General features: G+C 59.3%; 2 gene segments (V, D, J or C); both read right to left on the reverse strand.

Annotated features, from left to right (window-relative positions):
- Nucleotides 1-677: 677 nt before the first annotated feature.
- LOC122455145 overlaps nt 678-17088 on the reverse strand; it is a 204149-nt gene continuing 187738 nt past the window's right edge. Inside the window, 3 exon segments of the C gene segment in view lie at nt 678-1126; nt 1310-1636; nt 1828-2133. Coding sequence covers nt 732-1126; nt 1310-1636; nt 1828-2133 — 1028 coding nt within the window.
- On the reverse strand, nt 15076-16963 carry LOC122455147. The segment is given in 4 exon segments: nt 15076-15510; nt 15583-15906; nt 15994-16317; nt 16451-16963. Coding segments are annotated over 4 exon segments (1329 nt in total).

Here is a 17088-nt window from a genome sequence, read left to right on the forward strand (position 1 = left end):
TTCCTGGAGCTGGGTCTGGGCTGTCAACTTCCTGCACCTGCAGGGCTAGGCTTGCATGCGCGTGCGTGCGTGTGCATATGTGTGTGTGAGAGAGAGAACATGTGCATACAGGAGAGCATGTGTGCGTGCACCCTTGTGTACACGTGCAGAACGGTGGGGTGTGGGGAGGGGAGAGCTGTGCCCGGGGCAGGGGTGGCCCCTTTCTGTTCCGTCAGGGGCTCTTCTGTGCAGAGGATGGGGTGGGGCGCCTGGCGTCCAGCCCTCCCTGAGCCTCTCCTCCTCCAGCCCGGTCCTGGGCGAGCTCCGGCTCTTCCCTGGCCGGCAGGCTCCCCGCTCTGCCTGGCTCGTGCCTACTGGCTGCCCCTAGAGGCAGCTTCCTGAACTACAAGTGACCGAGTCAGCCCTTCCCCCACCCCGGGACTTCCGTGGGGCCTCTGCTCTCAGTACCCACCAGGCTGTGTCTGCTTCGCACAGTCAGCCCCAGCTCACACCCATGTGCACACACACACACACGCACACACACACATGCATGGCCGTGAAGGCATGTCTAGCGCCAGGCCGAGGGGACGCGAGGCCTGGAGGGGGTTGGCGCTGTTGCTTTCCTCGTGGGACCTGCCCCCTCCCAGTGTGCACAGACCCCGAGGAGGAGCACGGACAGACAGGCGGCCACAGGGACGTGCAGAGCTGCTTCAGGCGAGCATGGAGTTTATTCAAGGGCTGGGGTGGGCCGCTCAGTAACAGACGCCATCCACCTCTGACATGACCACGGACACGTTCACGTGGGTGGGTTTACCCGCCAGGCGGTCGATGGTCTTCTGGGTGAAGGCCAGGGGCAGGGCTTCGTGGCCCACCATGCAGGAGAAGTTGTCCCCCTGCTTCCAGACCTCGGCGTCCACGCGTAGCACGCTGGTCACAGTGAAGGTGGAGACGCTCTGGCCAGGCTCAGGCAGGGGGTCCCAGGTCACATACTTCTCGCGGGGCAGCTCTTGATTCCCCTGCAGCCAGCGCACTAGCACGTCCTTGGGGTTGAATCCCCGCACCAGGCACGTCAGCGTCACCAGCTCGTTGAGGGCCAGCTCCTCCGACGGCGGCGGCAGCAGGTGGACCTGAGGCCGGAATGTGTTCCCTGCAGGGCAGAGAGTGGGTCAGGGGTCTGCACGGGGAGGAGAGCGCCCCCTGTCCCCTGGGCCCCCCGTGCCTCAGTTTCCCTCTGTGAGACGTGGGCAGGGCTGGAGAGGGAGGGGCAGGCTCCGGAGGGTGCCTTGCATGTGGAGTGCCCTGCCGCCCACGCGCGGTGGTCCAGGCCCACCTATGTTTTTCTTGATGCTGGCGGTCAGTGAGCTCTCGTAGTCGGGGTGGGTGGCAGAGCAGGTGAAACTCTGTCCGCTGTTCCAGGGATCGGCACAGCCCGGCAGGACGCTGGACACGCTGTAGCAGCCGCAGGAGTCACGCTTGGGCGACCCCAGGACGGCGGTCTTCCCACCTGTCGGGTTCCAGGTGAAGCTGGCACCCTCGGCTTTTTTCAGGCCACTCAGTGTGCACGTGAGGCTGGCGTTGGAGCCCAGGAGCAGATCCTCGAGGGCGGGTGGGTGCAGGGACAGGCTGGGCTCGCAGTTCGGACAGCACACAGTTGGAACTGAAAGAGAGGCGGGGCAGGTCAGTGAGCCCTCTGCCTGCCTCCCTTGGCCTCCAGCTCCAGCCCGGGCCCCTCCTGGCACCCCCACCGGGGGCTCAACCCCCTCTTGTCTGTGTACAGCACCCACAGGAAAATGGTCCACGCTGGGTTGGGGTGGGAGGACGGGGCCTCACCCCAGCCTGCCCTCTGACCTTTACCTTTGCAGGGCACGTCCACGGTCTTGCTGGCTTTGGAGAGGTGCTGCACTTGGCAGATAACAGACTTGTGATTTGGGCACAGGCTGGCTGGCAAGGTCAGCTGGCTGCTCATGGTATACAGACTCCCGGTCAGCACGGCGGGGAAGTTCTTGACGGACACACCATTGCCACTCTGGTTCCAGGTCACGTTCAAGGGCGCTGATGGGAAGAAGCCCTGGACCAGGCAGCCGATGACCACCTGCCCGGCTGGGTCGTCATTCTCAAGGCTCAGCGGGAAGATGCTGGGGCTGGTTTCACCCACTGAAATACAGGGTGCACTGTTAGACAGCAGCCGTCTGCTGACCGGACCCCTGACAGCCCCACGAGGATAGGGCGACGCCCACCTTTCCTTTACACAGAGAGTGAGTGACTGGCCCAAGGTCACACAGCTTGTACGAGATGCCCCTGGGGTCAGCAGCGCCCACCTGAGTCCAGCCGAGCCATTTCTGTGCATGCCCCCCAGGGCTCTGAGCATGTGGACCACACAAGCTCTTCAGACGGGGCCTCTGGGTCAGGCCACTCCTGGGTGGGAGTCCTGGCTGACACAGGGCTCTCTCTCTGGCCAGCTGAGGCTGTGGGCGCTGTAGGAGCCTCAGCTGCCCTCTGTGTGGTGGGCCCAGCTTGCCCTCCCCCAGGCTGTGGGGGATTGTGAGAAGTAGAGAGCGGGCTAAGCAGAGACAGCAGCCTGGGCTTGAAGCTGAGTCTGTGGGGGCTTAGTTTGGCTGTCCTGGGGCTCCAGTGGGGAGGGGGAAGCCTGCCTTCTGTGTCCCCCTCCCACTCCCTGGGTAGTGTCTCAGTCACACTGCCCCCCGCCCCTGGCCCAGACGAAATCCCCCACCCATTCTCCTAAACCAGCAGTTGGCTTCCGTGGACTATGAGGGTTTTGAGGCTGGAAGCCCAGTAACAAATCAGTCCTTCAGGGCTGCCCCCTGGATGGCCCCTACAGAGGGTGTGGGCTACACCTGTGTTTTCACAGTCCCCTTCTTATCAACAGGTGAAGGCAGAGGGGAGAGTCAGAGGTGCACCCTGGGGCTGCAAGGCCCTTGTGTGCCCCCAGGAAACACAGGGTGTTATCTGGCTGGACACCTGGGCTCTGGGAGCGATCCCTGCTCAACCCACGCCTCCAGGTCAGCTCAGGCACTAGCCCAGTCCACCCATGATCAACCCAGCCCAGCCCAGCCTAGATCAGTCCATTTCAACCCAGCTCAACCCAACTTGGCCCAGGTCAACTCAGTTAAAACCATTTCAACCCAATTCAGCCCAGCTTAGTACAGCCCAGTTAAACTCAGCTAAGCCAAGAAGAGCTCAGTTTAGACCAACTGAGAGGGTAACAGGCAGGAAGGCTAGGGGTTTCCAAACAGAGGAAATAGGCTGCAAGTGTCAGACATTTTTTATCTCTCTTAAGTGGCAGGAAGAAACAGACTGTAAGGGTCAGATTTTTTTCCCTTCTCTATACAAATTTAAAAAGAAGGTTTCTTTTAAAATTCTGTGTTGCCACGACGACACCTGGTTCCTCCTGAACTTAACTTTTCTCAAACCTTGAGCTAACTAATGCATTTTTCTTATGGAAATGTTTTTCTTAAGCTATGTTAATGAACTATGTATTTACTCTGTACTCTGTCTTTCTTCAAGTCAGTTCCACCTAAAACTCAGAACCAACTTGACAAACCAGTATATTTTACCCATGCGAATATTCTCTTAAGCTATGTTAATGAGACCATGTATTTGCTTGGAAACCTGCCTTTCTTCAAGATTCATGTCAATCATTTTATGGCCTGGATGACTCACTTCGTGCCAATGTTATCTCAAAATGCATTTTGTGGGTGAGAGGCCTGGTGCAAGTCTCTGAGTTTTGAGACATTTCCTTTCTCTAATTAACAGCCTCCTTACAGGCATATAACTTATTTCTAAGGACTAGCAAGGGGGCCCTCTTTCTGCCCCCTTCTGATGTCTATGTCAGAAGCTGTCTCTATCTCTTTTATACTTTAATAAATCTTTATCACACGAAAGCTCTGAGAGATCAAGCCTTGTCACTGGCCCTGGATTGAATTCCTCTACTCCGGAGGCCAAGAATCCCAACATCAATCACGGCTCAGCAACAATCTTTCAAGCTGTCTAGTTCAGCCCACTTCAGCCTAGTTCAGCTCAGCTTACCTAGCTCAGCCCAGTTAAGTCCAGCTCAGTCCATTTTAGTCTAATTGAGCCCAGCTCTACCCAGTTCAGCTCAGCTTGCCTAGACCAGCTCAGTTCAGCCCAGTTCAGTCCAATTCAGCCCAGCTCAGCCCAGTTTATCCCCGTTCAGCCCAGCCTAGCCTAGCTTAGCCCAGTTCAGCCTAGTTCAGGTCAGCTCACCTATCTCAGCCCAGTTCAGCCCAGTTCAGCCCAGCTCACCCAACTCACCCAACTCAGGCCAGCTCAACCCTGCTCAGCCAGCCTAGGCTAATTCAACCCAGTTCAGCCCATTTCAGCCCAGTTCACCCAGCTCACCTCAGCTCAGCTCATCTCAGCCCAGCTCAGCTCAACCTAGCCCAGCTCAGCCCAGCTCAGCTCATTTCAGCCCAGTTCACCTCAGCTCAGCCAGTTCAGCCCAGTTCAGCCCAGCTCAGCCCAGCTTAGCCCAGCTTAGCCCAGTTCAGCCTAGTTCAGCTCAGCTCACCTATCTCAGCCCAGTTCAGCTCAATTCACCCAGCTAAACCCAGCTCAACTCATCTCAGCCCAGTTCAGCCCAGCCTAGCCCAGCTTAGCCCAGTTCAACCTAGTTCAGCTCAGCCCACCTTTCTCAGCCCAGTTCAGCTCAGTTCACCCAGCTCAGCCCAGCTCAGCCCAACCTAGTCCAACTCAGCCCAGTTCAGCCCAGTTCAGCCTAGCTCAGTTCAGCTCACCTAGCTCAGCCCAGTTCAGCCCAGCTCAGTCCATTTTAGCTTAATTGAACCCAGCTCAGGCTAGTTCAGCTCAGCTCTACCCAGTTCAGCTCAGCTTGCCTAGCCCAGCCCAGTTCAGCCCAGTTCAGTCCAGTTCAGCCCAGCTCACCCAGCTCAGGCCAGCTCAACCTTGCTCAGCCCAGCCTAGGCCAGTTCAACCCAGTTCAGCCCATTTCAGCCCAGTTCAGCTCAGGTCATCCAGCTCAGCCCAGCTCAGCTCATCCCAGCCCAATTCAGCTCAGCTCAGCTCAGCCTGGTTCAGTCCAGCTCAGCCCAGCCTAGCCCAGCTCAGCCCAGTTCAGCTCAGCTCAGCCCAACTCATCTAGCTCAGCCCAGTTCAGCCCAGCTTAGTCCATTTTAGCCTAATTGAACCCAGTTCAGCCTAGTTCAGCTCAGTTCTACCCAGTTCAGCTCAGCTTGCCTAGCCCAGCCCAGCTCAGTCCAGTTCAGCCCAATCCAGCCCATTCACCCAGCTCACCTAGCTCAGGCCAGCTCAACCCTGCTCAGCCCAGCCTAGGCCAGTTCAGCCCATTTCAGCCCAGTTCAGCTCAGTTCACCCAGCTCAGCCCAGCTCAGCCCAGTTCAGCTCAACTTGTCTAGCCCAGCCCAGTTCAGTCCAGTTCTGCCCAGTTCAGCCCAGCTCACCCAACTCAGGCCAGCTCAACCTTGCTCAGCCCAGCCTAGGCTAGTTCAGCCCAGTTCAGCCCATTTCAGCCCAGTTCAGCTCAGTTCACCCTGCTCAGCCCAGTTCAGCCTAGTTCAGCTCAGCTCACCTAGCTCAGCCCAGTTCAGCCCAGCTCAGTCCCATTTTAGCCTAATTGAGCCCAGCTCAGCCCAGTTCAGCTCAGCTCAACCAACTCAACCCGATTCATCCCAGGCTAGTCCAACTCGGCTTGGTTCAGCCCAATTCAGCCTAGTTCAGTTCAGCTCACCTAGCTCAGCCCAGTTCAGCCCAGCTCAGTCCCATTTTAGCCTAATTGAGCCCAGCTGAGCCCAGTTCAGCTCAGCTCATCCAACTCAGCCCAGTTCATCCCAGGCTAGCCCAACTCAGTCCAGTGCAGCCCAGTTCAGCCTAGTTCAGCTCAGCTCACCTAGCTCAGCCCAGTGCAGCCCAGTGCAACCCAGTTCAGCCTAGTTCAGTTCAGCTCACCTGGTTCAGTCCAGTTCAGCCCAACTCAGTCCATTTTAGCCTAATTGAGCCTAGCTCAGCCTAGCTCAGCTCAGCTCACCTAGCCCAGCCCAGTTCAGCCCAGTTCAGCCCAGCTCTACCCAGTTCAGCTCAGCTTGCCTAGCCCAGCCCAGTTCAGCCCAGTCCAACTCTCAGCTCCCAGCCCAGCTCAGCCTGCTATGTACAGCGTCCTGCTCTGTGTCTGGTGGGTGGCAGTCTGCCTTTCTTTTTGGAGCCTGTCCTCTGTCCTCCCACTCCAGGAGGCCCTAGTATGCCCAGCTACAGAGGAGATGACCCTCAACAGCTTCTGGGACCCACCTGCTCATGGCTGCCCAAGGGTCCATGCAGCTGGGAGGGGCCCTTGCCTTTTGGCCATGTGGCCCCACACTGCAGGTCCCTCTGCTTGCTTGCCCCAGAGGTGCCGGAGTGGGTGGAGGCCTATGCCTTGTCTAGGCCCTCCTGATGGCTGTGTAGTCTCAGCAGACCCTGCCCCACTCTGGGCCATTTGGGCTCTTGGTGAGGCTGATGCTGTGAGGGGCAGGCTGGGATGGGCTGTGTGACCCCATAGATGGGGTCACTCACCCACTTCCTGTCCCGCCAGTTGTGGCCGCTTGCCTCCACGTCATGTCTGGTCTGTGGTCTGGCTGTGGTGGGGCCAGGTGTGTGTGGCCTGGACTGTGGGACCCCCAGGAACTTGACCCTGGCCTGAGACCTTGTGGGTGCAGAGGCAGGTGCCGCGGGGGCGGGGGGTGCTGGGCTGGGGGCCAAGGTGAAAAGAAGCCGAGGCCACAGCGGAAGAAGCAGAGGCCGCGGTAGCCAGAGTCAGAGGCCACAGTAGATGGAGTCAGGGGCCACAGTAGACAGAGTCAGGGGCCACAGTAGATAGAGAGTCAGGGGCCTAGGGTCACTGAGGGAGACATGGTCCCAGAGTGGAGAAGTAAGGCTGGAGGGGGAGGAGGCCGCACGGGTCAGCAGAGGCTGGAGGCCTGAGGGACAGGCACTTCAGGGTGACCCCAGTGAGCAGACCTCCTAGACCGTCAGGGTGCAGGGCTGCTTGTGGGGGTGGGGCCTCTCCAGCCTGGCCACGACCCTTCCTCTTCCTCCAGGAGCGGCGGGGTCCTTGACTGGAGCTGGAGCGGGGGTGTGGGGGTCACCCCTGTCTGGAGTCTGGAGTCCTGTGTGGGGGGGTGGCTGGTCTCCGGCCCCGGCTGCCTCCGCACTACTTCCTGCCCAGGCTTCTCCCACCAGCTGCCCTGCCAGCTGCCCAGGTTCTTGACCTCCCTGGTGACCCTCAGGAGGTGGCCCCTGCCTGGGCACACAGCGGGCTGAGGGGCTTGGTTTGCATCTGGGTTCGTATAAAATTTATCTGTTTATTTTCACTTCTGGCTGTGCTGGGTCTTCGGTTGCGATGTGCGGCTTTCTCTGGTTGCGCACACAGCAGGCGCCACTCTGACTGCCGTGCACAGGCTCTCGTTATGGTGTCTTCTCTCAAGTGGGGAACAGGCTCTGGGGCTGTGAGCTCAGCAGTTGCGGCTTGTGGGCTCTAGAGCCCGGTAGCTGTTGCTCTTGGGCTTAGTTGCTCTGCGGCAGGTGGGATCTCCCTGAACTAGGGATTGAACTGGCGTCCCCTGCATTGCAAGGTGGATTCTTAATCACTGGATCACCAGGGAGTCCCTGTTCATTCATTTCTTCACACACAGAAGGTTCTGGAGCAACACAGGGACCAACAGTCCCCTCCTGCAAAGAACACTGTTGTGGGGAGGGCGGCTGGCAGGAGGAGATGCTGGGCCTCAGGGGGAGACTGGCCTTTCCCTGGGGCAGGGGTGGGGCTGGTAGGGTGGGAGGGGGGAGATGCATGGAGGAAAGGGAACTTGGGGTGGTATACCAGGTGGGCACATACACCCTGGCTTGATTTAAGGACCTCTGGGGTCTATCATGAACCCTGGGACACCCATAGTGCCACCCACAAGGAACATTTCCTCTCAGGCTGCCAGCTGGCTTCTGGTCCACCCCATGCCCACTGTACCAGTGGTGTCTGCATTGCAGACGGCTGGCTCTGAGGATCCTTCTTCTTGCCAGGCCTTGAGTGCCCAGGGCTCTGTGCCTTCTGGGGGTCCCTGTGTCCTTCATGTCCCCTGATGCTGTCCCTGAGGGAGCTGGAGGAACGGGACTCAGGAGGTGTGGTCACATGTAGCCTGGCGAGCATGTAGGAAACAGAGGGAGGTGGTGGGGGTTTGAGGGCTGCCCTCTCCAGCATCCTGTGCCCCCATACAGACAGCACTACCCCACCAAGGTCACAGATGGGCATGGAGCTTGGGGCAGAAAGAAGAACTTGGACTTGAGATGGATGGACGTGGGGTCTATAGGACTGAGAGCCGCAGAGTTTGGGGGAAGGGTCTGAGCCCGAGTGGGCACTGTTGGTAAGATTCACTGAGCACCTTCGGGAGTCAAGGACTTGTTGAGTGCGGGTCCAGGCTGGAGAGGAAAGAGCCGGGACTGGACAAGTCCTCCTGGGCTTCTTTGGAAGCAGGAGGGGCCTCAGCATGGCCAAGGCCTGCTGGCTGTCAATGAGGCTCCTCGGGTCGCGACAAAGACCTCACACTGCGGGGCTCAAAACAACAGAAATTTAGTCTCATGCTTTGGAGCTAGAGGGAGACCTGGATTCGACCCCTGGGTTGGGAAGATTCCCTGGAGAAGGGAAAGGATACCCACTCCAGTATTCTGGCCTGGAGAATTCCATGGACTGTATAGTCCACAGGGTCATAAAGAGTTGGACACGACTGAATGACTTTCACTTGGAGTCAGATGCCAGAGATCAAGGTGTGGGCAGGGCCGTGCTCTCCCCTGCCTTCCTACCTCCTCCAGCTTCTAGCCGCCCAGGCATTCCAGGTATCACCCAGATCTCTGCCTCTGTCCTCATATGACTTCCCACCCCGAGTCTGGTCTCCCCTCCTCTGTCCCTTGTAAGGACTCTTATCATTAGATTTAGGGCCCACCTGGACAATCTCATCCTAAAATCCTTTAATCGTATCTGCAAAGACTGAATAAGGTTACACTCACGGGTTCCAGGGCTTAGGACATGGACATACCTTGTGGGGGGCACCTTTCAGTGGTGAGTTAATGGAGAAGGAAGAAGAGGAGGAGGGACAGAGGGGACCCTGAGAAGATGGCATCTTGCTGCTGGGAGGGCACGTGCAGCAGGGTCGCTGGTTCAGAGCCCAGCTGGCGGGCATAACCGTTCCTCTTGTCCTTCTCTGCGGTCCTGCCCTTGGCTGAGCACTCACTGTCCAGCCCCACTAGAGGCGTTGCCTGCCACTGTCCTGGAGAGACAGCAGGGAGCAGTCCTGAAGCAGGAGCTCAGTTCCCTGCCCTGGGATTGGACCTGCATAGCCTGGATGGAATCCCGGAGTCCTAGCTGCTAGAGCACCAGGGGCTGGGGACTAGAAGGAAGGATCGCCTGGCTCTTGCCTCATTTGAAAGCACGAATGTTCCAAGGAGGCAAACACTGTAAATACAGGTGCGAAGTTCATGATTAGAGACACAGCACAACATGTGGCAAGCACACAGAGAAGAGGTTTATTTATTCAAGACAGAGCAAGGCAGAGATGCCAGCCTGGAGAGAAAGGGTGTGGGCATCCTCCCCAACGGGCAGGAGTGCAGTGAAGAGGTTGCTAACTCATGTGTGTGTTGACTCATGTGTATGTAGACTCATGGGTGTGTTGACTCGTGTATGTAGACTCATGTCTATGTTGACTCACATCTATGTAGACTCATGTGTGTGTTGACTCATATGCATGTAAACTCATGTCTATGTTGACTCATGTCTATCTTAACTCATGTCTGTGGGGCAGTTCTGGGTTTTGTTCTCCTCTGGCCCATTATCTCACCTCTTTTCCCACACTTGACCTGTCCTTGGGCTCTCCTCATATGCATATGCATCTTTTCACTGAGAAAGATTCTAGCACAGGTTAACTGGAGGTTTGACCACACTTATTATGGGGTGGCACCCTCCCTTTGTGACCTCTGAGGAGCCTTCCTGCACAGGTGCAGTTGGGGAGACTTCCCTGACCTCAGGAGTGATAGATGGGGTCTTCTTGTCTTTACCTGAGCAGAGCTCAGCTCCTGCCACTAGTTTTGCCCTTGGAGTGTCAGGGAATCACTCACTGCACTTGGCAAACTCCACCTGCTCAACCCAGGGCCCCCTCTCTCCTACCTCACCCCTTTCCCTCCTGACTCAGGGAAGATGTGTGTGGTCTGTGTGTGATGACGCCCAGCTCACAGGGCTGAGCCCTTGTGGCCCTCGTTCTGGGGTCCCCAGTGGGTCTCATGGTCTGGGGTGCAAGTCAGAGAGAGGAGACACCCCACTCTGCCCTCAGGAGTCCCAGCTGAGGGGACAGGGAGGGTACCTGGTCTTGGCTTGAGAGAGCCCTGTGGGTAGGGTCTGGTCTCGGGCCTGGTTTCCTGAGACTGCATGAGTCTGTGCAAGTGTGTTGTGTTGACCTGTGAGGGTGGAACATGGCAGGGCTGTGGCCTTGGACTTGTATGAGGCTTTTTCCTGGTCTCATGTTCCATTTGGACCAGACTCTTGGTGTCTCTGGACAACCTCAGAGTTGCCCAACCCTGGGTGTTCTACCCTCGATCCCTGCAGGCTGCTTGGCCCATGGTGGCATCCATGGGATGTGGTCTCCCAGCATGGATGGAGGCTCTCAGAAGGGTCTTCACCATGAATGGAGTCTCCTGTCAGCGCTGATCATGACTGACCCCTTAGGGTTTGCCTGCTGGGAGTGGGACTGTTGTTTGACCTTCATGTGGGGAAGGGCGGTGAGTCTGGGCTGGAGGCCAGTGGAGCAGGTGTGGTGGAGGCTGAGGCAGGGTCTCTGTAGGCCTCAAAGGACGCTTGAATCAGGCCTGGCTGGACACTTGGGTGCTCAGGGCCCAGAGCTGTCCTCTGCCTGCTTCCCTCTGTTCCTTGTCCGCTTCCTTGGGTGGAGGTACATCACACTTCCATGGGACCACAGGTACCTCCCCCAAAGTATGTTCATGGGATTTTTTTACTTTAATGAACTTTACTTGGGAAAGTTAGGAGAGAGAGGTCAGACAAGGCCACAGTGGGGCGAGGGGTGGTTGGGGTGGGCCACTGGGCTGAGTTGGGGGGTTGGGATGGGCCTGGGCTGAGTCAGGGGGGCATTTGGGGTAGGCTTGGGCTGAGTGGGGGGTTTTGGGGTGGGCTGCTGGGCTGAGTGGGGTGTTTAGGGGTGGGCCTGGGCTGAGCCGGCTGCAGGGCAGGCCCTGTGGTAATCCCCCTGTGCTGTGGGACCTGCCTCCCACTCTGGAGGCCCTGCCTGCAGCCCTGAAACTCCCACAGCTCTTCTCTGCCCCCTTATTCTGTAGGCCCAGGGCCTGGGGGTGGACAGCAGGAAGGGTGGACATAGGGACAGGGCAGGGGGTGGGGGGCAGGGCCCTTGGACCTGGGGCAAGGAGGGGGGACTGAGGCTGGGAAGGGAGCTCTTGGCTTGGTTGGGCTGGACTGGGGCTCTTGAGTCTTAGGTGGGCTCTGGACTCTGAGCTTGGGGTGGACTGTGAGCTCCAGGCCCTCCTTGTGTTTTGGGGGCTGTTCTGTTAGTCAGGGTGTGGCCCCCACCCCAGGGACCTGGGAGGAGCCTAGGGTGGTCAGTGTCCGCACCCTGCCCAGGTCTCTGGAAGGGACAGATACTCTCCTGGGACTTGCCCTCCAGTGGGGTGGGTGTGGGGGCTGTGAATGGTGGGCCTCCTTGTTGCCTTTGACCTTGAGGCTGAGCTGGACTGTGGGTGCCCGTGTGCTGGTCGTTGAGCCCCTCAGTGGATGTCTGCTCCTTCCTCCTTCCCAGAGCAGCTCAGCAGACGCAGGGATGCTCAGACACCAGGAGGCAGCGGGCGCTGAGTGATGTTGGTGTAGTCTCGGGAGACCTGGGGCTGCCCCTGGAGGACGGCGGTCAGGACCCACTTCACCTGGGGAGGGCACATGTGAGGCGGGCTCTGAGCCAAGCCGGGGCTCCCCTGTCTGGGTGCCCCACCCGGAAGCGGGGCGTCTGTGCCCACCTTGCAGAGGCTGACGGCGGCGCCATAGCTCATGCTGAGCAAGAAGAGCACGATGAAGACAAGGAGGCTGGTCCAGGTCTCCTCCAGCTCCTCGCTCTCCGCCTCCTCCGCACACAGGTCCTCGAGGGCCAGCTCTGTGGGCACCGGGTGGTCAGCCCCCTGGCCTGGGGTCAAGGAGGAGAGGACAGGCCTGGCCACCCTTAGGGAGTGGAAGGAGCTGGGCCTGGTGCCCTGGTCCTGGGTGGCCCCCCTTCGGGCCCCTCCAGCCAGCCCTGGCCACGGGGGCAGGAGGCCCCTGAGCCGGCAGGCAGCTGTGTGGGGGACTCTGGCCCCCAACCCTCTGTCGTCCATCCCCTTACTCCCAGGTAGCTGGTGTTTCCTCTCCCACCATTTCACACAGCTTTTCTCCTGACTGCTGGTCACCCTCTGTCCCACCCCTACTCCCTGCTCCATGGCAGGTGGTGGTCCCCTGGCCTGGAGAGTGCCCTCCTCCATCAACTGCATGGCCTGTGGCTGCCTAGCCCAGTCCCCTGGGCCCCATTCTTGCTCAGCTTCACTCTCATCAGCCTGGGGGCCCCTCGAAGAGCATGGGGCTGGCCTCCCTGCCTGGAGCCCTCAGGAGAAGCCTGGACCTGGGACGGCCCCTGGAGTCAACAGATCATCACAAGGGATGCTCAAGGGCTGTGCCCAACCTGTGGGAACCCAGAGCTGCCCCCAGCCCCCTGCTCCTCCTGTCCTGGGGCTGGGCCTCTCCTCTCCCAGCACAGCCTCCACTCTGGGCTCTTTCCACGGTGTGGGTTGTGCATGTGGTGCTTTCTGCATGCGTGTGGTGGTGCCCTTGTGCTGTCCACATGTGCATCCACATGCATGTCTGTGTGATTGTGTTCATGTCTGTGTGCACTCAGGTGTGTGTCCATGTGTGTCTGCCCACGTGTCTGTGTGCGTCCATGTGTGTCCATGTGAGTCCATGTGTGTCAGTGTATGTATCCCTGTGTGTTGCCATGTGTCTGTGCATCCAACTATTCATCTGTGGGGTGCAACTGACAGAGAGGGGTTGGCCTGGGGATACTGGGGCCACGCAGGAAATCCCTTGCCTCCCTGGGGCAAGGGAGGGTCCAGGGTCCAGGGTGTAAGGGTGTGACCTGGGTGATAGAGTGTGAGGGTGTGGTCTTGGTAAAGGGTGTGCCTGGATGAGAGGGTGTGAGGGAGTGGCCTGAGTGAGAGGGTGTGAGTGTGTGGCCTGGGTGTGAGAGGGTGTGACCTGGGTGATAGAATGTGAGGGTGTGGTCTTGGTAAAGGGTGTGACTAGATGAGAGGGTGTGAGGGAGTGGCCTGGGTGAGAGGGTGTAAGGGTTTGGCCTGGGTGTAAGGGTGTGGCCTGGGTGAGAAGGTGTGAGGGTGTGACCTGGGTGTGAGGGTGTGGCCTGGATGAGGTGTGAGGATGTGGCCTGGGTGAGAAGGTGAGAGGGTGTGGTCTGGGTGAGAGGGTGAGAGGGTGTGGCCTGGGTGAGAGGGTGTGGCCTAGATGAGAGGGTGAGAGGGTGTGGCCTGGGTGAGAGGGTGTGGCCTGGGTGAGAGGGTGTGGCCTGGGTGTGAGGGTGTGGCCTGGATGAGAGGGTGAGAGGGTGTGGCTTGGGTGAGAGGGTGTGAGGGTGTGGCCTGGATGAGAGGGTGTGGCCTGGGTGAGAGGGTGTGAGGGTGTGGCCTGGATGAGAGGGTGTGAGGGTGTAGCCTGGGTGAGACAGTGAGAGGGTGTGGCCTGGGTGAGAGGGTGTGAGGGTGTGGCCTGGGTGAGAGGGTGTGAGAGTGTGGCCTAGGTGTGAGGGTGTGGCCTGGGTGAGAGGGTGTGAGAGTGTGGCCTGGGTGAGAGGGTGTGAGGGTGTGGCCTAGGTGTGAGGGTGTGGCCTGGGTGAGAGGGTGTGAGGGTGTGGCCTGGGTGAGAGGGTGTGAGAGCGTGGCCTAGGTGTGAGGGTGTGGCCTGGGTGAGAGGGTGTGAGGATGTGGCCTGGGTGAGATGGTGAGAGGGTGTGGCCTGGGTGAGAGGGTGTGGCCTGGGTGAGAGGGTGTGACCTGGATGAGGTGTGAGGATGTGACCTGGGTGAGAAGGTGAGAGGGTGTGGCCTAGATGAGAGGGTGTGGCCTAGGTGAGAGGGTGTGAGAGTGTGGCCTAGGTGTGAGGGTGTGGCCTGGGTGAGAGGGTGTGAGGATGTGGCCTGGGTGAGATGGTGAGAGGGTGTGGCCTGGGTGAGAGGGTGTGGCCTGGATGAGAAGGTGTGAGGAAGTGGCCTGGATGAGAAGGTTGAGGGTGTGTTCTAGGTGAGAGGGCGGGCCTCTTGTGAGTGTATTGGGAAGCTGCCTGTGACTGGCAGTGGATGGGTGTGGAGCCTTGGCACCAGTGGACATGGTGGCCTGAGGGTGCTTAGGAGTGATGGGTGTGTCCCAGACTGATTCAGAGTGGAGTGAGGCTGAGCAGCAAGATGGGGCCCTGGGCGCTGAGCTCAGCCCAGCAGGACTGCACGGGTAGGGGGAGGTCAGAGGTGGGGGCCAGAGGAGCGAGGGTCAGAGGAGCAGACCCCACACTAGCCCACGTGTGCGGTTGGCCTGTTTGTGCCCTCGGGGTAACAGTGGAGGGACCGGTATGCTGGTGCCTGTGTGCAGGTCTGACTTGACCCGTTTCTTTATCTGGAGGGCCTGTGTGTGAGCAGCTGAACTTGGGAGCTTGGGGGCTTATCTGTGTCCAGAGGGGCTGGCAGGAGCCTCAGGCGGAGGCTCCCCCAACTCTGGGGGTCCAAGACCCCTAGAAACGGCTTGGGTCTCTGTGGTCCTTCCCCTAGGACCGCCCTCTGGCTCTTAGAATTTGCTGAGTGAGCAAAATTCATAGTGGGGTAGGCGGAGGCCTCGACATGGACAGTGATGCTGGACAGAGCCCTGCCTCAGCCCTATCCGCCTGCTGTGCCTTCCCTTCCTCTGTGCCGGGACATCCCCCCCAACCCCGACCCACAGCCCATGAGCCCCAAGAACAGGCATGCCCGGGGCTCTGAGCAGGCACCAGAGTGTTTATTGAAAGTGGACAGAAGGTCCCACTGGCCCCTCCCCTGCCCCTGGAGAGGGGCGGGCTGGAGGGCGGGCGTTATTTACCGCTGTTAATGACCACCGATTTCTCCAGGGTCCTAGTCTTGGGCAGTGCCTCATGGATCACTTGGCAGGTGAACTCGTCATCTGTCTTCCAGTTGGCCCTGGGGACCGCCAGGCGGCTGTAGGCGAAGAAGGTGGGGGTGTTGTTGTTGGCCCTGTGGGGCTGCGTGGTGGTGTGCTGGTCTGCCCGCATCAGTTTCTTGTTATGCAGCCACCGCACAGAGATATCCTTGGGGAAGAATTTCTGGATCAGACAGGTGAGGGTGAGCTCCTCCTCATTCTCCATCTCCTTTCTGTCTGGCGAGAACACGTAGACCTTGGGGGCCACACGCTTGCCTGTGGACAGGTATGTGGTCAGCCAGGCTTCTCCCAGGAGGCCCACCCACATCCCTTCAGCCTGCTGCTCACCATCATCCTTGGAGATGGATCGCTGGATATCCGTGGGCAGGTCGCCATGGCTCACTTTGCAGTAGTAGGTCTCACCTTCAACCCAGTCAATGACATCCACTGGCAGGGTGGACGTGACGGTGAACGTCCCGTTGAACTGCTTCTTGATGACGAGGGGGTCCTCGTGCACAGGTTTCCCATTTGCCCTCGACCAGGTCAGTGTCAAATTGTTCGTGCTGGCTAGGTCCACAACCAGGCAGGTGATCTTGGGCGACTTGTTGACGTACAGCTCGAGGGGCGTGGGCGGGCTCAGGTAGGCGCTCACGCCTCGGGGCTCGGACTCGGCTGTGTGAGAGAGGGGCCTGTGTGAGGTTGACTGCCCTCCTCCCCGAGCCCCCGGTGTCTGAGTGTCGGCGTAGGTGAGGGCCTTACCTGTGCACCTGCGGGCATGGTTGTCGAAGTTGAAGCCGTAATAGTTGACCCGGCAGGTGTAGGTTTTTTCGGACACCCACTGGCCCTGTGTGATGTTGACTTCACTGTAGGTGGAGGTCAGGTTGCCCTCCTGTATCTCGGGGCCGGATTGTGCATACAGTTCTTTGGACTCGTGCCCATCCACCAGCCAGGTGACCTTGATTTTGCCTGGGGTGTAGCCAGAGATCCGGCACAGGAGCTGGATGGTGGTGTGGGTGTCGCCACTGGGGTTGCAGGAGGAGTAGAAGAGCTTCACCGAGGGGTCGCTGAAGTTCTTGACGCACTCTGTGGGCAGAGGTGGCAGGCGTGGGGCTGGTCTCCCGGGGACCCCAGCCTCTCTTCCCTGTTCCTCCAGCCTGGCTGGCCCGCCCCCCCCGCCCCCTCGGCTACCTCACTGGCTACCCCAGCCCTGGCTCACCAGTGCTGACGGTCTTGGTGATGGTGTTGTTGGTCTCAGCGTGGAAAACACTGCAGGTGAACTCCCTGGGCTGCTCACCCGAGACAGTCAGCTGGCTGGTGGTAATGTAGAGACTGGAGTTCGCCATTTGGATGCTAGGGAAGGTCAGGGTGCTCCCGTCCAGGGGCACTGTGTCCCAGGTCACGGTCACTGGCCCTGGGAAGTAGTCCTTGACCAGGCAGCCCAGTGTCACAGGGTCTTCCTTTGTGCAACAGGACCTCAATTGGTAGACGAATGGCTTCTGGGTGGAAGCTGTGGGGACAGGACCAGGGTCAGTGCTGGTCTCAGGACTGTCACCCATATGTGCCAGGCTGACTGCTCACCTGGGGTGGGCTGTGGAGCTGAGGTGGGGTGGTCTGGCTCAGGGAACACTGGGACTCTGCTCCAGCCTTGAGGGACAGATGGCTTCTTCTGGGTCCTTTTCTCACCTCCTGACCCCTCCAGGGACCCCTCCCGCGAGGAGCTGTGCTCCACCTCCTGACCCCACAAGGGACCCCACCAGTGAGGAGCTGCTGTTCTCCACCTCCTGACCCCACCAGGGACCCCTCCTGCAAAGAGCTGTGCTCCACCTCCTGACCCCACAAGGGACTCCACCAGTG

This window comes from Cervus canadensis, chromosome 17 (genome assembly GCF_019320065.1).
Source record: "Cervus canadensis isolate Bull #8, Minnesota chromosome 17, ASM1932006v1, whole genome shotgun sequence".
Taxonomy (NCBI): Eukaryota; Metazoa; Chordata; class Mammalia; order Artiodactyla; family Cervidae; genus Cervus; species Cervus canadensis.